This window comes from Drosophila yakuba, chromosome X (genome assembly GCF_016746365.2).
Source record: "Drosophila yakuba strain Tai18E2 chromosome X, Prin_Dyak_Tai18E2_2.1, whole genome shotgun sequence".
Lineage (NCBI taxonomy): Eukaryota > Metazoa > Arthropoda > Insecta > Diptera > Drosophilidae > Drosophila > Drosophila yakuba.
In genome coordinates this window covers 17,165,789-17,187,578 of record NC_052526.2, presented here as the reverse complement: position 1 = coordinate 17,187,578, position 21,790 = coordinate 17,165,789, and the positions used below count along the sequence as shown (strand labels likewise).

General features: G+C 42.4%; 3 protein-coding genes and 1 long non-coding RNA gene across 15 annotated transcripts; 2 read left to right on the top strand and 2 right to left on the bottom strand.

The window, feature by feature from the left end:
- The first annotated feature begins 6,935 nt into the window (after positions 1-6,935).
- LOC6525752 (troponin I) lies at positions 6,936-18,039 on the top strand. Of its 12 annotated transcripts, XM_039377046.2 has the most exons (10): positions 6,938-7,071; positions 9,218-9,253; positions 9,894-10,079; positions 10,244-10,372; positions 10,434-10,557; positions 14,246-14,346; positions 16,855-16,898; positions 16,964-17,105; positions 17,235-17,277; positions 17,745-18,039. In XM_039377046.2, coding segments are annotated over exons 2-10 (786 nt in total). In that variant the 5' UTR covers positions 6,938-7,071; positions 9,218-9,238; the 3' UTR covers positions 17,747-18,039. The 12 variants fall into 12 exon arrangements, with proteins under 12 accessions (XP_039233026.1, XP_039232980.1, XP_015046477.1 ...); XM_015190991.3 differs by lacking the exons at positions 9,894-10,079; positions 14,246-14,346 and adding an exon at positions 13,216-13,316; XM_039377031.2 differs by lacking the exons at positions 14,246-14,346; positions 17,235-17,277 and adding an exon at positions 13,216-13,316.
- On the top strand, positions 9,260-9,636 carry LOC120322150. The gene is made up of 2 exons (XR_005561940.1): positions 9,260-9,420; positions 9,530-9,636. It is a non-coding gene; the product is annotated as an uncharacterized LOC120322150 (long non-coding RNA).
- Positions 18,040-18,414: 375 nt separating the features above from the next.
- LOC6525751 lies at positions 18,415-20,051 on the bottom strand. The gene is made up of 3 exons (XM_002101537.4): positions 19,542-20,051; positions 19,006-19,480; positions 18,415-18,937 (listed from the first exon to the last, which is right to left on the bottom strand). The coding sequence occupies exons 1-3, from the start codon at positions 19,904-19,906 to the stop codon at positions 18,524-18,526; spliced, it is 1,254 nt and encodes a 417-aa protein (XP_002101573.1). The 5' UTR covers positions 19,907-20,051; the 3' UTR covers positions 18,415-18,523.
- A 50-nt stretch (positions 20,052-20,101) lies between these two features.
- Positions 20,102-21,627, bottom strand: LOC6525750 (transcription initiation factor TFIID subunit 8). The gene is made up of 4 exons (XM_002101536.4): positions 21,405-21,627; positions 20,910-21,344; positions 20,727-20,855; positions 20,102-20,669 (listed from the first exon to the last, which is right to left on the bottom strand). Exons 1-4 carry the CDS (start codon positions 21,550-21,552, stop codon positions 20,395-20,397), a joined length of 987 nt encoding a protein of 328 aa, XP_002101572.1. The 5' UTR covers positions 21,553-21,627; the 3' UTR covers positions 20,102-20,394.
- Positions 21,628-21,790: the final 163 nt, after the last annotated feature.

Below are 21,790 nucleotides of genomic sequence, written 5' to 3'. Positions count from 1 at the left end.
GTTTTCGACTGATTTTCCCAGATGCTGGCACTGCGAATGTAAACCCATGACCAGGCTCAAATTTGTGGCGCCCAACGTCGGCTGAGGCGGCGGCAGAGGCAGAGGCAGCGACTGAGGCAACGGCAGCGGCTGCGGCAGAACCAGCATCACATCGCCATCTCTGATGTCGCAAACAGTGTCCTTTGCAGATTATGTCTGGGGTCGCGTTTGGGGTTCTCTTTTGGGGCTGGGCTGGGTCGTCCTGTGCGAAGGATGCTGCCTGCTTGCTGGCTGCTGAATGCTGGCTGCTGGATGGATATCCAATACTTGCTTTACTCAATGAAAATCTCAATTTGCAGCCCAGCAGCGCGGTCGCCATTGGATGCATGCCTCACATCCTGTGAATGAATGCCAGCCGTGACGTCACTGAGCCCCAAGCCTTCGTGCTCCTCGTTATTTCGACTTTCGACTCGGATATTTCGGCATTTAGCATTCGGCACTAGGTCACTGTGTTAGCAGACATTACAGGGCGAGCGGAAGAGGGACGGGGATGGAAAGAAAGAGAGAGAAACGTAGCGACAGCGGGGGCGGCAGGACGAGGGGCATGGCCGGATGGCAGAAAGTCGGTAAGTCCTGTACCTCTTGCAAGAGCCCGCCTAAGCCTCCGTCTATAGACAATGAAGGAAGACATTTTTTCAAAAAGCCACAAAAAAAGGACAAGGCATGAAAGAAATTCTCCGAAAGGAAAACCCGACTGCCGAAAACTTTTAAGTTGGCACGAATATATTCGTGATTTCCAAAGCAAAAAAAAGGTTAGAAATATTAATTTGATTTTATATATTTAATGTCATCATTTAATTAATATTTTATTCATATTATTGGTTTTATTAATTTTTAGAATCAAAAAGGACAACTTTGCGCTTTGCCTTAAAGTATTCTCAACAAATAAGCTCTTAAACTACTGGTTCTTAATATATAGGAATTCAAAAGAATTCACCAGCATACATTTTGGAAATTTCTATATCTTGTGCCCCGATTACATATGTTATATATGCAAGTTATACATATGTCAGGGTGTATGATCGATCTTTGGCCCTCCGAAGTTGGTAACTTTTTTTTCAAGCTATAAAGAACTAGAATCTCGCAATCCATGGGATGCTACCTATGTTTTTTATAAGATGCATGTAAGAGTGCACCTTTTCTGGGCACCTGGAGTGCGGCACTTGGTTATCATTTGGAGCACGACTGGGCCAAAAGTTGGAGAATGGAGGGGATGATGGAGAAGCTGGAAACCGATGGGAATGGTAGGTGGATGGTGCACCATGCAGCGGCAATGACGTCGACGGTGTCTGCACACCTGTTTGCCATTGCCCATTGGCCCCGCAGATGAATGGAGCCCGGATCCCAGGCCATTTCGTTTCGATCCGATTCGAATCAAACCGAACTTAACCAAACCGAACCGAACCCAACCCGATTCGCAACCGATACGGATTTTTATTCGGTGGCTGCTGATGCTGCTGCTGCTGGTGCTGCCGCTGCTGCGGTTGCAGTTGGCACTTTGACCTTATGCAGTTCGCTTCCTGCTCCCTTCCCCTGCGAAAGTACCAAACTGAACATCACCACCCCCCCCCCACCAACCCCAGCAAATCCCAGCCAATTACGTACCGACCTTCGCATTTATTTTTAGTGCACTTCTAAAAATAGATCGGGGTCAGCTAGAGCGGAGCCAGAAAATCAAAACTTTCACTTGCGAGTCTCGCTGCGAGTCTCGCAAACAGGCAAACAGTTTAGCAAGTTGAACAATGACGATTCCCAGTGCGAATTCCAGATGCCAAATAACCAGGTGTATAGAATAGAGTAGGTGGGAATATGGCCAGGAGGTGGCTATATCTTTAGACAAACGGACTAGTTGTCGCTGCCAACAACGAGAATGGGACGGGCCAATGAGACGGGCCAAGAAAATAGAAAGAACAAAAGTGTAGAGCTGCGTATTTTTATTATGCCACATATACATTGTATGGGCGTCTATATAGACCCCATTCCGTATACCACACCATGCCATATAGCTGCGCCCGATTATTCGGCGTTATGTGATGTGCATGCATGGATTTCGCTCTAATGCCAAACACGATTATGTGCGTCCGTAGATCGGACTATATGCTATATATATACAATCGTATATAGAGCGGTAATCTGTGGGCGATTCTCTCCTAGGAATGCGTCGATTGCTGTTCATGCAAGTGTCTGGCGATAGTAAAGGATTTCCTGATCCATATGCTGCTATATCTGTAGATGTAGGATTGCTCTTACCGTACAATAGTTATACCCGTTACTCGTAGAGTAAAAAACAAGTTCCCAGACTATCTGATACCCGCTACTCAGCTAGTGGAAGTGCAAAGGAGAAATTTTCACACTGACAGTTTTTGGTGCGGTAGCACCCCGCTGAGTAACGGGTATCAGATAGTCGAGAAACTCGACTACAGCGTTCTCTCTTGTTTTATATAAAATGTATAAGAAGAAAGATGACCATATATTAAGTATAAGTTTAGCCGATATGATATACTTATTGATAACTTACTTTTGTGCACCTTTTATACTCAGTTCTTTGCGTTTATCAATGCCGAAAATCTGCAGCTGTGGTCAATGGCAATGGAGCACTCAGAAGAGAAGAAGATTGGATCAATTACATTGCAGCTGCTAATGCAAGGAAATCTAAATTGCATTGCTGGTGTCCACCTGCCGTTTTCCCTGCCAGTCCGGCCAGATAAGCTGCTCCGAGTCAGAAGTAATTGAGTGGCAAACGGGACAAAGGGTGCACATTTCCATGGGCCAGGACATGGGTTCAGGACATTGGGCATCCACATGGCCAGACAGTCAGCCCGGCAGCTTAACTCGCCTGGCATTCATCTGGCTTTTACATTTCTGTTGCCATAGCGCCACGCCCACCCACCACAATCGGCATGGGAGGAGGCCCATTGATGACGCTGGCGACTTTCATTCACAAAACTGCAGCATTTCAAGGCAGGAACGGAGTGGCAAACGTCAGCAGTGAATGGAAGTGACAGCCATTCCACCACCACCACCACCACCACCCCCTTTGCCACTCGATGAAAATGTGGAAAATTGTGCAGGCCCCTCTCCCTCCTTTCTTGGATGTCCTTCGTCGTGGATGTGGATGTGGAGAAGCTGGGAGGCGGCTAATGAAGACCAATGACGTCCGACAACTAACAGAAACACTAAGAACAAAATGCTTAATTATTCTGGAATTTAAATCAATTGCATTCATGTCTTTGGGAAACCTAACTGGCATTCCTTTTATGCAAAACAAACATTTTGAGCTAAAATTACTTTTTATTAGGCATTCCTCAAAGCACAAAGAACTAAAATGGTACATTAATATATATACTTTTAAAAGTGCGGATTTTAAATTATTATACAAATGCTCAACTTGAAAAGCCACGCTAAATAAGTAGATACAATTTAAGTATATACATTTGATATGTTGCTCAGCGAGAATATTATCAGAAGTGTGAATGGAAAGGCTGTGGAAATTGGGGCCCCTTGATTGACCTCAGCTTATTGGACCATCAATCAATTAGGCGCCATTTTCCCTTCCACGAACGCGTGCAGATGGAATCCGCATCATATTCCTGTGCCTGCACCATGTTGCATGTTGCATGGACTGACCTCGCTGCCTCCTGATGACGTCTGCCGTGGAAACAATGACGTCACTGGCGGCGAAACTAGTGCAAATACACTACAGGCTGCACACGCATGCCATCGGTGTGAACACCGCTGTCTGTGTGCGTGCGGCTGCACGTCATCAATGTTGAATATGGAAAGCCATAGAAAAAATACAAGGGTATAAACACAGGTCCCTAAAAATAGGCGAATATCCGAGATACGAACTGCTTCATAAAAACCACAATGGAAAATATTGAGCTTGTTTCAAAGAAACCACAAAAAAGTTGCCAAATTTTAACATTTGTAGCTAAACAAAAATATGAAAAATAAATATGAGCAAATTACTTGCCACCTTTACACAGAAAAACAAGCTACATATTCATACAAGTATTTGTGTAATTAAAAAGTATTTTCTATCTATACAGATATTTAACAAAATTCTCGGACTTTAAATTACATATAAGTAAGTAGATCTCAGCTAAATAAATGCCTTGTTAATTGAATTGCTTCACCTTTCTGTGAAAAAGGACAATTTGTAATTATATTGCCAGTTTTAAGTGTTCCTTTCAGCATATTTGATTAGATTTATTCCGCAGCACAAAATTTCGTGCTGTTTAGCTGCCTTTAATGCAACAAAATAAGTTACTTTGGCCGACAAAGTTTGAAATAAATGCACTTAATCCTTGGGGATGTGCAACCAATACATGTGAAACGCATTTGAAACTGTAATCCGGTTAGTTGATTTAATTAAATTTGCGAAAACTTTGCCAACTCTGAGGCCAACTTGGGCAGTGGTGTTTAAATATTTCGCAGGACCTTCCGGAGTAAGCGAATTCTGACGGCTTTCATGAGTGCCAGTACCTACATACATACATGCATACGCGCGTACATAGTGCGACTGCATGCAGCATATATAAATATAAATACATATACACATATTTATATATATATATATATATGTATATATGGTGCAGGGAGGATAAGGATGCGAGTGCCTGTTTGTGTATATATAACCCTAAATGGGTCAGCGCCAGCAGAGGGGGGTGTATGGGGGAGTGCGGCGGGCAGACGACGACGACGACAGCAGCGACAAATAGTTGTCAGGTAGAGCGAACATTACAAGGCCACGCCCACAGTGGGCGGCGCAGGGGGGCATATGACGTTTGTTTTGCTTTGACGCACTCGCAGCAAGCTGACCATCGATGGCCTGCCTTTAACCCCGAATTAAGCTCGATTGGCTTGGCACATCACACAGCCTACCTTTTGCAGCTCAATTCGGGCGAAAATTCTGGCCAAGTTACACAGTTTTGCCTTATTGAAGTGTACATCTTTCGTTTACATTACTTCTTTGCAGTGGCTTTAATATTTGTCGGTTTTACACAAATATTTCCTGTTTTCCAAAGACCCAAAAATAAAGCACAATATAAAAAGTGTTTTGAAAAGAAAAACACATTTTCGAAATTCATAAATTAAGGCAAAAATTGCTTGGGCGCGCATCGGAATTGTTTAAAACGCTCGGAACGAGAATGAAGGCGAAAATAGATTCGTCCAGACATAGACGAACTGATCAAGTTCCCTACGAAAAACGAAAACATTTTGCCCCAAGCTAACCCACTGCCCTTCCGCAGTCGCCATTTCGATTTCCCCCCTGGAAGCCAAGTTCTAAATTTAAATGGGGAAAAACAAAATAGAAATCATCGAAAATACATTTCGAAATAGAGCTAGAACAAGCCATACAAAAATCAAAAAAAAAAAATCAAAAACAAGAAACACAAAATGCCAAGAACAACGAGAAGAGCAAAGAAAAGGAACATTATTTTCAACAATATTTTGTTGCTGCTTTCCTGCAAAAAGTTTATAGAATCGGAACATACGTATAGCAAGTCTATGTATATCTAAATTCATATACGATATATATATAGACACGGTTTCGTGGATCGAAACGTTTTATTTCGTCTTTCGTGCTCGGCGAAATTCGAAAATTACTTTCAACAAACGTTGCAAGGCGCTTTGTCTACGGGGCGTATGCGTGATTTTCAACTTGCGGGCTTCGGCTTCAGTAGGTGTGTTGCAGCGTCATTCGCAGCGTTTACCATTATATATAGATATTATATATATATGTGTATTTGGTTATATTCCGTATATACATTATATTTAGACTGACGATGCCAAAGTAATTCAGCTAAAACATTGATATTAACAAGACGGGCATAGCCTATATGTTTATACGATTCGCTTGGAATACATTATTCGAAAGTTGAAAGTTATGTCAGCGGACAACATGCAAGATAAATAGCCGAACAACATGAAACAGATCGTTAAAATGCTTTTTCTAGATCAAGTCCAAAGTGGCACGGCCTAAGGAAAACCTTTCAAATGAACACAAACGGAATAATTCCGTTGAATGCTAATTATTTGCAGATCTGTGTATGAATGAAGGGATTAGATATTATTAATCTCAAAACATTTTTAGATATGTATAACTATTTAATTAATATCAGGGTGATTTACGTATTTTTCCTATCAAAATCCAGTCGTCTGGTGAACAAATAATTCATACAAACGGAGTTTTAAATATTATTTAATTCCTTTAGTATCTGTTAACTTAAATATTTGAATTTTCCTAATCCTCCCAAGACTAGTTTAACATAATATTTTGTTTAGGGCTGGCGAAATACGAGGCTGCAATCAGTCGCCGCCCCTGATTTTCATTGCAGACCGACTGCACCGCCATTGCGTAGTCTCCCAACTGGAGCAAAACTTATTTTTATCCATTGCATTGAATTCCAAGCGGCTCCGTTTACACCAGCACACACAGCGGACTGCAGATACGATTTAGTGAACACAGATGCGGATACAGAGATACAGAGATACAAAGATACAGAGATTCTCCAATCGGTATTTTCGGAGGGGGTTTACGGGTTACAGTTCGGACGGGGCGGGAGTTACGGCAACGGGATCGGAATCGAATTGGGATTCGGAAACGATTCGGGTCGCCACTCGGCAGCCGAACAGTTTTCGGTATCCATTTCGATTTTGGTTGGGCTCTGCACTGCCATGTCAGTTTTGGGGGGTCTATTTTTGGACCTAACGCCCAGATACATAACCCCGACCCCCGAACCACTCTCGCTCTCTCTCGCTCTCGCCCGTTCGTGAAGGACGGTGGGCAGGTGGGCGGCTAACGGTTGGCTTTCGGAACATAACGGAACCGAGCCGAACGAGACGATGCGATACGATCAACACAACGATCCGTATCCGTATCTGTATCCGTTGGATGGCTAGCCGCTAGAATATAGTCTGCCGTGGATCGTCGGACCGTTCAGTCTTTTTGTGTCGTTCAGTATCATCCGATTCGTGTGATCGACAGCACAGCCGAATTTTTTTTCTTTTTTTTCTAATTCCTTGAAGGTGAGTGCTTGAAGCGAAGCAACATTCAAAAAGCCAAGAAAAAACATCACCATCATCGACAACGAATAACGAATAACAATGCAAGAACAAGCGGAAAGGAAAAACAGAAAACTGCAAAATGCAAAATGCAAAGAAAAACAAATGTGCAATATTCAGTCCTTTCTCATATGGTATACATATCTGTATATATATATATGTATTTATATATATGCATCTGGATCTGACTAAAATCGTGACTAAAACCCCAGAGGATTCAAACATTTTTTTTTAACTATTTTTTTTTCCTATTTTTTTTAAGTGATACAAGTTACCAAGTGTCTAAAATTGCATCGAAATACTTTTCAACATCATTTTGAATTGATTTCGAAAGCTACTTTTTTCTTGGATTGGTTTGCCAATTACATAAGAAGTTGCCGTGTGTGTGCGTGTATGCGTGTGTGTGCGTGCCGAAAGCTAAAAATGTATCCCGCAGATACAAGATACATTTCAAAAAAGCTCAAACCGCTCGGAAAGTGCCTGAAAATAGAACAAAGCGAGAACAAGAGATCCCGAGAGAGAAAAATCACACACACACACGCACACATAAAAAACATACACTCACACACAGAGAAACAAACGCACAAATCGCCTACGTAAATTATCTGGATAAATACCCTCCGAACATTTGGACTTAATATTCGATACGAATATCGTTGTTCCAATTTGACTTTTTTTTTTCCGTGAACATATAAACAAATTCTACGGCAAATCATAAATAGCTGCCATATTTCTCGCATCCGAGATTCGTGTATCTATCAACAGGTTTATTTTTAAATCAGACAGATACTAGATACAGCAAAAGCCATCCCACTCGCTCTCACTCTCAGATGTATGCCAAATGGAGACTTCCACTATGCTTAAACTCGTTGTGCATTTCTCGCAGTGTACATAGCCGAAGGTCGTCATTGTCAGAACATTTTCACGCCTTACCTTCGCAGAGGTGCGCAAAAAAGTCAAATTCTTGGGGCTAAATATACGCCTAGCTCCCTAGCAATTCGTTCATTTGGCATTTTAGGTGTGAAGAACAATAATGGGCCAACTAATTCAGATTTATTCGAATTCTAATGAATGATTGCTTGGCAATAAATACACGTTTTCCAAAGGATTTAAAATCTGTTTAGGATCACCTTTTGAGCCAGTGTACCTCAACATAGTTTATTTCCTATGCTCATGGGATATTGAATCCGTTAAAATATTACTTGTAAAATAACTAGTAGACTCTTTGAAGTTATTTACAGCAATACATGCACTTTGCAAGTTGTTTATTCTTTGACATAATTTCAGTAAAAATGTATACATATTTATACGCCTTTTTTTCTTGACCATTACATTTTCTATTATACGGATAACCTAGCAAATGGAAGTGACAAATTGCTGAAAATGTTTGCTCAATGTTTACATAAAGATTTCCAATATTTCCAATGCCTAAAATCCGTATAAAATGTCTAAAAGGGTTATTAGTGAGTTCAATCATCTGATGAAGTATGCATATGTAAAAGTAATTGTATATTATCGATTGAACTTTTAGCCTTATTTTAACGAAAACACATCGTATAAAAGTTTCCATTAACAAGATCAGCTGGCTGAGATCGGTCAGTTGGGAAGTGCTATTCTCTCTCCACTCACCTGAAATCGGATATCAAAGAGAGAAACTACAAAAAAGCCACAAAGCAATACATTGGTCTTTTTCTGGCAGCTACACGCCCACGCCAAAGTAAATGTGCGAAAGAAAAGCTATCGAAGAGAGAGGGAAAATGAGCGTTTGCTGGGGTTGGCCCCCATATACGGAGTGGACCAATGCTGCGTATACGTAATGTGCGGCATAAGCCAGAAATATTGCGCATACGCACTGTGGTACCCCGGTAAGATCGTAGGCGTGTGCGAATAGGAGAGAGAGCGATTTGATGGACTGATGGAACATATATATAAATACATATACAGATATACTTATATACATATATATATCTGCGTGTATACCCACATATAGCCGTGTATATATAGGGCAATGGAAATGATGTCATCGAACATTTCCATTCCCATTCACCATTCATCATTAACCTCCAGTTCCAGTTCCTTAAGTTCACCTCTCGATTTCTCTTACTTTCAGTAACCAAAAACACAAATCAAAATGGCTGATGATGAGGTGAGGTGAGTATCGCTAACGGCCCCCCTCCTGCCGCCTTTGACATACGGTTGATTAACCTTTGACCCTCTTCTGCAGTTAACTATTTTCGGGCATTTATCGCAAGCACTGTGTTGGCAAATGGAGATGATTTCGACGGGATTACCCCTGACTGGATGTGTATTGAGGTAAGCAGAGCTCCCGAAAGATCCAGAAGCATCCACTTGCAACTCCCCCACTTGCAACCACGCAACATGCAACCCAAGCCTTTCTTTTGCCTTACTCTTGCTTTCACAGGATCGCTGCGCTTTGCAACCCTCGGTATCCCAGCCATTTCTTCCTCTCGATCAAGGAGCACAGATAATGATAACTGTCAAGTCTGATTGAAAGCCATGTCTGTTATCGTTAGTGTGTGTCTATGTCTCCGTGCCTTGCTCTGTCCCTTCATTGTAAACGGTGCGTTTGTGCCTGGAGAAATTTGTGATCTATTAAAAGTAGTTTCAAATCTAAAAAATATTACTATCCACCACTCATATATTTTGAATTTGATTCAATAGCTCATGCATTTACTTTCAAATTTAAATCATTTTTCTCCGAGCAAGACGTACTTTTCCGATTTTGAGAACTGCAACTAACCAGGATTTCTTTACCTTGATTTCAGAAAAAGGCAGCAGCTCCGGCCGCAGCTCCAGCGGCGGCGGCCAAACCGGCGGCTCCGGCAGCAGCCCCGGCGGCCAATGGAAAGGCTGCTCCGGCGGCCAATGGAAAGGCTGCTCCTGCAGCCGCCGCCGCCGCTCCTGCCGGTCCGCCCAAGGATCCCAACGATCCCAAAGTGAAGGCCGAGGAGGTACACTTGTGTACGTGTGTGCCCGTTCAACTCCACGTCCACGTCGAAGTCCAAGTTTCGTGCTGTGCAGTGCTGTGTTCAAATATCATATCTAGTGTTGTGTCCAGTTTTGGATGTGAGCTAACAGTGCTGATACCCAAATTGTTCGTTCGTTTGCTTTGCAGGCTAAGAAGGCTAAACAGGCTGAGATCGAGCGCAAGCGTGCTGAGGTGCGCAAGCGCATGGAGGAAGCCTCCAAGGCCAAGAAGGCCAAGAAGGGTTTCATGACTCCAGAGAGGAAGAAGAAACTCAGGGTAAGTTGTACCAGCTCTTTTTTGTATGAGAGCCTGCTAATAATAATCCTTCCACTTGCAGTTGCTGCTGCGTAAGAAAGCCGCTGAGGAGTTGAAGAAAGAACAGGAACGCAAAGCGGCTGAACGTAGACGCATCATTGAAGAACGTTGCGGCAGTCCCAGGAATCTCAGCGATGCCAGCGAAGGTGAGTAGCCTCGGTCCTCGAACCGAATGGTTAAGATCCCTGAACAGGCGAGGGGAAATTCCCAGAGAGAATTCCCTGCACCTGGTCACGGATCGAACGTATAAAAGTTAAATAAACGTATAATTGAAATAAACGAGATCAATCAGTAAAACAGATAGGCGGGTTATACATGCAATATGTTGGAGTCCGCCTGTCGAGAAGCATAAACCAAAATCGATAACTGAAAGTTGAACAAGTGTCATCTATCGCATACATACATACAATACATACCACACCAACACGGTGACACCAAAAACACACACACACACATGCACACATACACAGGATAACCGACCTCCCACATCGGATCACATCGACGTCGCAGAGGAACCATAGTCTTATTATGCCTGAACCACTGTGTGCAACATGTATCTAAATGTGTCTCTATCTCTATCTCTCTTTTGCCGCACCCATGCCCGTTAAATATCCAATCGATCCACACACACACACCACAACCACAACCAAAACCACCACCCCACTCCAACACAACCAACACCCCATCCACAACCACAACCAACTCCGAACCACTCCGAAAAACCGAAAATATAAACCCCATTGTGAACAGACACACTCAAATCTCTGATCAAGCAACACTATGACAGGATTAATAAATTGGAGGACCAGAAATATGATCTTGAGTATGTTGTTAAACGCAAGGATGTTGAGGTACACGAACACCACCAACTTTTTATACGCCATCTAAATACGCCTAAGTCTATCCTCGATCAAAATCAAAAGCTAACGCTTAACCACTACAATATAAACACCTTCTGTCAGCTGTCTCTTTCTATATATCTAAAACACTATCTCACTCTCAATCTGTTTAATGTATAATACACTCTATATTGTATGTTCGTGAAAAGTGTTATTTGCCCAGGCACTAAAAACTGTACAGAAACTCAATAGCTCAATTAGCTCCGTATGCGTATCCGATTATACTCACCCGATTAATGCAGGTCTCTTTCTATATGTCCCTCAAGTGAGGATGTGTTCTGTTTAAGAAGGAAAGTTTAGGTGCCATTTCTCGTGTAGATTAGTATCACAAAAAACACACTCACCCACTCCCACACCCAGAAAAACCAACACACACACACACACACACACACAGTCAAACAACACCTATCCAGATACAGATCGAACCGTTTTGATAACCACACTTCGTTCCGCAGATACTATTCAGAGTGTTTGTAAGGACTACCACAGTAAGATACTGAAACTGGAGTCCGAAAAGTACGATCTCGAGCACGAGGTAGCCAGAAAGGATTATGAGGCAAGCAGCTCCGGTTTCCAATAGTTTCAATCTCTCGCAGATCGTAGAACATGTCGATAACTATCTAAATATATAGAACTACTTCACTAGCCGAGGCAGCAGCACAACCAGCCCAAAGATATATGCAAATATTTCGGAGCTCTATATACACTAGTGTGTGTGTTTGTCCGGCGGACAAAACAAAAAAAAAAAAAAAGACTAAGCACTTCGTAGAAACCGTAGTTAACACCATATACTTTTTGAATCTAGTTTTCAATTTGGGAGAGAGCTGTGCAAACGAGGCCCCCACAATAATATCGAGGTGTTTTTGGCACCCGAAAATCGTATATACCATATAGAAAGTAGAGATCTAGTCAACGCAGCTAATCCATAGTATAAGAGCTTTCAGATCGTACCCAAGTTGGGGGGATCGAGAATAACTACGCTGGCTTTACGTACTAATAACCCAAGCCGACTGCAACAAGTGCTGACAAAACCTATTTTTGATGTCACCTTATTTGTGGGTTTTTTGCTTTTTACGGCTTTAGCTATAAGCTTTTTGTGGCTACAAGTTTTTTGGCTTTTTTATTGTAGCGGAAAACACATGTACTATTTTTTGAATTTTTTTAAGGCTTCTACTAATCCACCAAAACGAAATAGTTTATTATGAAAAAACGAAACGGTTAAGATAGGGAAAAGTACTTTACTCTAGTTTGACCAGAGCTTAGGCAAACAGTCATCTCAGAAGTACAGTCACGCACGAACAAACAAAAGACACTGACACTCTTACAGACACTTCATGTTGCACCAAGAAACGAAAGCACAACACTGTCTTACACTTAGAACATTTGTAGGTGATAAAGATCGAGTTCAATCAATAACTTTATATTAATCAAATCTTAATCTAATCCTTCTTTTTCTCGAAAACGCGCCAACCAATCACTCGAACAATCAAACAAACCAAAAACGAACCACCAAACTCGAATCGAAACAAATAATGCGTCGTTGTCGTCGACTCTATCCGTCTCTAACTCTATCTCTCATTCTATATCTATCTCTTTCTGACCCTATCTAACTTTGTTTCTTTGACTATATCTGTCACTATCTCTCTAATTTCATGCCACACCTAATCTTCTCCCTACAATCTTACTCTCTTTCTCTTCACTCTTCTGTCTATACCTCTTCTTTCACTCTATATCTATCTCTCTTCTTTGATCCGTTACTCCCACGCACACATACAAACAAACACCAATACCAACACACTCAAAAATACATACAATACCAATGCAAAACGAACACTGTCGTTAAACGTCAACCGTTTACCGTTTCGTAACCGCTACTGTTACCGCTACCGTTACCGTTTACCGCAGCCGAACTGCAAACAATATGCAAACAATATTGGCAACGCGTATACAGTTTGGAGGGCGATAAGTTTGATTTAGAACACGTGCAGAAAGTCAAGGCCCAAGAGGTAAATTCCCCAAAGATTTACATAGTTTTGCCATGCACCCACAAAAAAAAAAAACGAATTCAAAAAAAAAAAAGAAACCAAAATCGAATGTTTTTTTCTTTCTTATCAAGCCAAATAAAATATATAAGATATTTACATATATATAAATCGATTATTAATCATAACTCTACTTTACGATTATGCCCTTGATTTAATTATTTGATTTCATTTCTAAATATTTCCTAATCATATTTTTAGTTTTTTACTGCGATACTTCTGTTCGTTTACCTAATTTTGATATTGTTTTAACTGCGCTAAACTACAGAAAAAAAAACGAAATCAGAGAGATCTTCTCGCATCGGCGCGTGCTTCAAACAGTCCGGTTTTTGGGGGGAAATAGTTCCCGTTCCGCCGTGTATATAGCCTATCCGTCCGGAAACGGGAACCGTCTTCCCCCGCCGTAACCCCCAAGCAAGGTCTTCGGTTCGCCGGAGTGGAAGCTTGTAGCAGAAAATAATGAGGAACTACTTATATTAATTGTCAAACCCAAATAATCAGTCTCAGTTTATCTAGATGCTCATGGAAATCACGCGTACCCAATAGGCCAATAACGTAAACTGTAACGCTCGTTTCCGTTTCGTTTCGTTTCATTCCGATCCGATTTTTTCCGTTTCATTGCGTAACATAAACAGTAAGAGAAAACCAAGTCAAAAATCGAAGAATAAAAACTCATCGAACACATAACATCTAATGAAGCTGCGAAACAACAAACGATAAGATATCGATAACCAATATTGCGATAAACCAAAAGCAAAATCTATAAACAGTAAATCCAATCATAACTACTATTAGTCATACGTAGATTTAGAACATTACCAAACGTCGAACGTCGATTTAAAGTTTAAGTAAAACCAAAAACCAAATCTCGAAAAATACAAATATTTTTGCAGGCGAATTGCAAGAGATTTGCGAAGAGTATTACGAGCGTATGTATATTTGTGAAGGCCAGAAATGGGATCTGGAATACGAAGTCAGGAAAAAAGACTGGGAGGTACTGCAACAATTTCAATTTAAATTTTCCAATCGTTCTCAATCAATCAATAAATGTCAAAACTCTGAATACAAAAGAACAACCAATCAAAAAAATAAAATATTAATAAGACCAACTCACCCAAGACAGAATGCAACAAAATTGTATCAAAACTAAAATCTTATTTGATTATCTAAAGTATTCATTTGAGTTCTAGTATCATGTTCGTTTCCGTTCCGTTCAGTTCCGTTGTTTCTTTCTTACTTGTTGAATGCGCATCTCAAAAAATATGTCTCTTAGTTTGTATCTGTTTTACTTGACTGTTTCACAAAACAACAACCACCTAGTGCCCCCCTGCCCATGTATATATACAGAAGCATATATGTGGGTCTCTGTGGGGGCGCAAAATCGTGACTATTTATTTGTACTACTCCCTGTTTGATTTCAATTTCGAGTTCCTAATGCCGTTGTTACTTACGTTTAACTCAAAAACTCCAGACGGAAACACGTATCCGCAGAGAACGCGAGGATTGCCAACCTGACCAGTCAATCTTTATTGAATCTATCGAAAAGTCAATTCAACTTGAAGTGTGACCAGATGTCGTGCCCAGTGAGGTTATGTCCGAAAATACACATAGTGAGGTTAAGTCCGCTATCAAGCACACGAACAAACATGTCACATGGCACCTCCTCACTTCCTCTTTGCAAAAATATCAATTTAACTGGCAATCCAAGTATGCTCATTAGTCACACTACACCCCAGACAACCAGAATCACAAACAAATCGAACAACAACAAGAAACAAGCAACAGTTATGTAGTATTAGTAAATTGCACAATAGTTACAACAACAGCAATATAACTAATTTGTTGCACCATTTGTGAACTTTGTTTTGTGTGTGTGTTATTTCTCTTTTTTTCTTAACTGTAACCAACAATTTGTTTGTGCCGCTGTCGACGCGTTACGCCATTACTCAACTGAACCACAGTCTGTGCGTCCGGTTCACAAACACAATTACAACTTAAAATTTACAAGCACAAAATTATACAAGCACACTAGCACAAAAGTACACGATCACAATTTTTGAACAAAAGAAGGAAAAGTACAGTCACGCTCACACGAAACGCAACGCACGCAAGCACGCAACATTTTGCATGCAGCAGCACATGAAAATAAAAAACCGAAAAATAAAACACCGAAGCGACCGACAAGCAACAGCCCACAAACCACCAATCCCGATCAGCCACGCCCAGTACTGTCCACCGCCCACCGCACTTCATTGTAAATAATGTTTGTGTAAATTGATCCCATCGCCGCTCACACTCTGTCTCCCTCTCTCTCTGTCAGTCTTTCAATCTCTCTCTGTTTCTATCTCTGTTTCTTTGCCACTTTACTCTGTGTATCTATACTATCCTTTCCGCGAAAAGCCGCAAAAAAAAAAAAAACAAAAAGCATAGCTGAGTTCCAAGTTGAAAAGCATAAAAGCCAAGCGTCGATTACTTCTCGATTGAATCACTTAATGCTAGTCCACTAAACGTGATATACCGATTACTGATACCGTTTACCGTTACACGTACCCGCCAAAATGCCAATTGAAACTGCGTGCGCAGCCGAACAAACAAATCGAAAGAAAGAGAAACAAGAAAGCAAAGCAAAGCAGAAAATGCAACACAAAACAAAAAATCGAAGGGAGCAAGCAGAGGAGGCTGTAATTAGTGTTCCGATAACGATTACGATAACAATATATACAAATACCGTTAAGCAGTACCTCAGCCCAGTCGCCCTATTGGGTTTCAGTTTCAGTTTCGATCTCAATCTCAATTTCCGTTCCATTTCCATTGTAGTTGCAGCTAGGCCAACGTCGCTCGTTCCGTCTCACTCACTCCGACTATCTAGCTATCTATCTCTATCACTTGATCACTCTGACTATCTGTCTCTGTGTAGTGTATATATGTATAAACAAACAATACTCTTTATAAAACTACAAATAAAGCATTAAAGCAAAAGCAATCGACATTTGGATGTTATGCTGTTCAAACAACAAGAGACGCGATTAAAGCGCCAATCTATTGAACCACCAAACCAACCAATCGAACCGAACCGAACCGCAACCACCATATCCTCGTCTCGCTCCCACTAGGCAGTTTAGACCGCAGAGAACTTGGCTCGCTCGCTCGCTCGCTTACTCGCTCTCGCACTCACTCACCCACGCACGCAAGCATGCCCTAGTTTTAGCACCTGGTACTTAGTGGTACTTAAGACTTAGTGGTAGTGCCCATGGTAGAGTATGCTTATATGTCTGCAACCCATGTTTCCTGTTTCCTGATGTTTCCCATTGCATGCGTAGAAGAACCCCCATTTAGTGAAAAGAAAAGAACTTCTTCTTGCAGCATTTTGATCTTGATAGTTGCCCGCCGTAGCTGTAGCTTTATGTGTCGATAGACCGATTGACAATTGTCGATGAAATCATATTAATCGCGAACCCTCTTTCTTTCCAACTCTCTCAACGTGTTTGGCGTCGTATCACAGATCAACGATCTCAATGCCCAAGTTAACGATCTTCGCGGCAAGTTGTAAGTACAATCGAAATAATCGACAAGAACGCGATAACTAATCGACTGAATTCGAATGCTTTTAGTGTCAAGCCAGCCCTGAAGAAGGTCTCCAAATACGAAAACAAATTCGCCAAGCTGCAGAAGAAGGCCGCTGAGTTCAACTTCCGCAACCAGCTCAAGGTGGTGAAGAAGAAGGAGTTCACGCTGGAGGAGGAGGAGAAGGAGGTAAGTGGGGAATTTCCCCATTAGATGGGAACTTCAAAGTCGGGGGGATATCCAATTTCTAATCTTTATACGGCGATGAACGAAACACTTCACCAATCTTTATATCTCTATCTTCTCCGTGACGTTTAGAAAAAGATAAAAGATGCCGCTGTGCTAAATAAGGCCAAAAAGTGTAAGAACCTCAGTGTGTGCGTGTGACCCAGATCCTTCTGTTTGCCTTGAGCACCTGAGTGCACCTGCTCTATATCTTTCTCTCTATATCTGTTGTCGCACACTGATCTGTCTTTGTCTTTCAACGATCGTAGCTGTCCCTAGTCAGTAGTTATAGTCACACACTTTCTTTCTAAATCACACGATTAAGTTACAATAGACTCGATGTGGGGGATGTGAATTTGATTGCTCAAAATTAACCATGGAGAATATGAATTCATTGCACTCGAAATCGATCAAATCGAGCATCCACCATAGCAATTTATTTTGGAGCACACGTCACTTGTATATGTAGATCACTATGTAGTTCTTAGTGTCGGCACCGAGCATCCAGATGTTTTATGTGGCCATTGGCATGGAACATGAACCTACTAATACCAATTTGTTTTCTCCTCTATTCCGCCATGATAACCACATCCGGATGAGCAGAAGAAGCCCGACTGGTCCAAGGGCAAGCCCGGAGATGCCAAGGTGAAGGAGGAGGTTGAGGCCGAAGCTTAAGTGTCCACACGTCCACTAGTGTCCACTGACCCGTGACTCCCGCCCTAAACAATAATTGAAATTATTTACAACAATTATCTGAAGCAATACAATTTATATAAATCTATTAATATATATATATATCCGCAAATATATATGCATGTATATATCTCGCCATATATATGTGTCCACAATGGATTTGATCAAAAATGAAGTCAATAAACAACAACAGCAACAACTAAAACAACTCAAAATCAAACTCAAACTCAGACTCAAACTCAAACTCAACTGCTATAAATAATTCAGATCAACGATTCAAAACTACAGCCAAACATCTGAACACCTTGATGAATTATTTATTATATTTCATTATTTACAAATTATATTTTTTAATGTAAATTAAATTAAATTACAAAAAAAAAAAAAAAAACAGACGGAGTCTCGCACATTTTTTCTCTAAAACAATCTATATATTTTGATTTTCGTTCGGCACCCAAAATCATCAATTCCACACAAACACTCAGGGGAAATAATCTTTAAAATGGTTGAGATTTTCAGGAGGGGATGGATAGGTTTTCGTAACCGAAAAGTTATATTTTTTCGAAATATTTGGAAATAATTTTTAAATATTTGACACACATGTTTATTGCATATTGTGTGGTAATGGTAATATTGCATTTTTAAAGGGTATCTGATAGAAAAAAAAGTGTTTACGAACTATAAACTGTCTAGTCAAACAGTTTCAAATCGTCCAGACGTTTAAGGATGCATTTAAGGCTCTCCAGCGTGCGAGTGTTTCCTTCGAACATGAGCTGCACCTTCTGCCTGGCGAATGTCTCGTCGTGGAAGTTCTTTAGAGAGTTATCCTCGGAGTCTACACCGATCATGCTCATCAGTGGGAAAAATCCGAAAGCCACGAAGAAACCGTAGGCCTCGCGCTTCCTGATTTCCTCCATGATGTCCTCATAGCTGGGCAGGTCCTTGGACCAGGGCAAATGCTTCAGGCACTCCACCAGAGACCTGTAGTAGATGTCGATGAGCTCCTGTCGCCGGTCACGAAGCACCTCCAGTTCCAAGCTGGTGTTCAGGAAGTAGTTGATGTCGAAGCCCAGGCTGCCGTAGAAGCACAGCTGGAAGTCAATCTAAATTAGCAGTTAAATGGGTGTCTATAAATCAGCGTTACGGATGTAAACAACCATTTTATACTTACAATTTTCACCTGCTGCACCGTGTACTCCGCATCGTACTTGAAGAATATATTGTTTACCCAAAGATCACCGTGATTGAGGACATTATGGTTGCCGCGCAGTGGGTACACCGCCTTCAGGACTCGATCGGTGAAGTGCTCGTGGTAGCGGTAGAGCTTCGTGGTGATCCCACCGAATCCCTCACAGTCACCCACCAGGGCGGCCAGTTTCAGGAGCTGAGTGCCGAAGAGCAGCTTGAAGGGCTCCGACTTGATGGCATCCATGTGGAGCAGACCGAAAGGATAACGGTCCACTATGATTTCCGGCTCCCGCTCAGCCATCACCATGGTGAGGGCATGGTATTCGGCCAGTTTGGCCAGCACCAGAGAGGCGTGGTCAAAGTCCAGGCCCAGCTGGCGGCACTTCAACTGGTAGCCCTCGGCGCACAGGTCCTCCAGGATGATCGTCTGCTCCGGCTGGGTGGTGGAGTAGTAGTGCCTGCAAATGGAGAAACAAGAGTTACTCATCGATCTAAGGCACATTGCCGCTTGGAACCCACTTGGGAGCCAAGGTCCAGGTTCTGGGGCCCTGCACCGCCCTCCACATGAGTGCCTCCAGCTTTGGCTTGATGTGCATGTAGAAAAGGGTCTCCTTGTTGTAAATGTGCAGGCGGGCTAGGATGGCCTGCTTCTCGTCCGGCATGGACTTGACAATCAGGGATGTCTCCAGGACGCAGTTCTCGGCATTGCGATACTTAATCTGACCGCGGTAGATGTTGCTGCAGTAGTTCTCTCCGCCACGCGTAAGATTGGTCAACTGGACACCGATGACCTGCAGGTTCAGCTGCTGCAATCCGTGCTCCAGGGTGCGCCTAAAGAACTGCGGCGTGAGGTACAGTGGTGGCTCCTCCAGTGCGTCCGACATTGTGCATCCGTAAATTGCAATTGTGACGGTGAATAGCCGGCTTTTTATGCAAAATCTCGGAGAACACTTGTCGATGCCTCATTTGTAGTCTAATTGATCTTAATGGACAGGGCACGACTGGACCTTCCTCAATTGCCTTGATGGAACTGCATTTGCCGCTGGATTAGCGGTTTGCAGATTGAAGTACATAGCCGATTTGCAGATGTTCGAGTGCAGATCGTGTGGTTGGAGTACAGTTTTATTTTCATACTTAAAAATAACACTTAATATTGTGCAATTTCTAAGAAGTTGGTCCTATACATTTTTTTCAGTTTCAACATAAAGATTTCAAATATGTAAGTATAATAAAAAATATATTAGTCCTCCAATTTGAACCTTAAACTACATTATACATTTTATGAATGCACATTCCAGTGCAACTGTTTAAAGTTGCACAAAAAAAAGAAGTGCTTAAAATTTCTAACCATAATTTAAAATGCACTTTACTCTTAAACGCTAGTTTTGGTTATCTCTAGAGTTGAGGGCGTTGGTATCGTAGGCGCTGTGGTTGCTAGACTCCTGCTGGGCATGATTCCGGGTGTGGGGCCAATTTTGGATCGCTTGGGCAGTGTAGCCGCCCGCAAATACGGATTATCAATGTTGGGATTTTCCAAAATGGCCTTGTTTGTGGTGGAATTTGGCTTGATCTCCAGCTCGGGCTTCTCCTCCTTGGACTTGTCGCCATCCAACTCCTCGTTTTCGCTATCGCCCTCTTCGCCGTCCTCTGAAAGGGTAGATAGGGTTAGTATTTCTGGAATCTGCCTTTTTGGGAGAAGCGTACCTTTGCTAGGCACATCTTCCGTGCGATTGGCCACCAGATAGTGGTACTCCAGCTCCTCGAAGTCAAACACCTGATCTGTGGGATTCAAAGCGGCTGCATAGGGAGGAAAGGCGGGCTTGCAGGCAATTACTGGAAGAAAAAGGTTTAAATAAACGTTAACTGAAATGTAATGGTGCCTCTTACAAGGAAACATGTTGTCCTCGGTGGGAAAGAGGTTGTTCGTCTCCGTGGTCTTGCAGAGGAACTTAGTGAGCGCCTTCTCGATGTCCCGCTTCTGGCAGGCAGCCTTCTCTCTAATGGCCTCGTACTCCGTAACCGGCTGCTTGTGCGTGGGCGTCCGTATGTAGGCGTGCGGATCGGGCATGGGCGGAAAATAGCTGGGCACATAGTGAGGATGCGTGGACTTGCTGCCCGCTTGGAGCAGGCTTAGCGGGCGCTGCTGCGTCTGCTGTGGCGGCAGTGGAACGGGCACGTGCGTCTCCTTGCGCATGTACGGATCCAGGCTGGCGATCGAGATGCCCATGTTGATTAGAGCCAGACTGACATCGCCCACGGTGGGCATGGTGCGACCACTCAGCTCGCAGTAGTTGTGCGCCGAGTTGCCAATCTCCCCGATCACTGGAACAGCGTGCTAAATAGTTATCATGGCCTAGAATGGCAATCCTCACATCCACTTACGAGCCTGCATCATCTGCGTGAGCGTCTCCAGGGACTGGTTGCTCGCCTGGCCGGCGCCCTTGTCCACCAGCAGCTGGGACACCGCCTTGTTCAGCAGCCGACGATACGCATCCACATTGGGCACTGTTACCGCCTCCACCTTCTCCATGGAGACAGTATTTAATTTGTTTATGCTTAAATTAAAACCGAAATGAATATTGCCACTATAGCGGCTAGTGATGGAACTGTTGAGCACTATCGATTATAGCTATCGGCCGCTATGCTGCTCACAAGTTCTAGTGGAACTCCATGCCACAACGAGTGTTAAATTAATGAGACATTTATTTAAAACCGTGCATCTTAAACTAATTCGTAGTAAGCTGCATGTTTGAAATATGAAAATATGA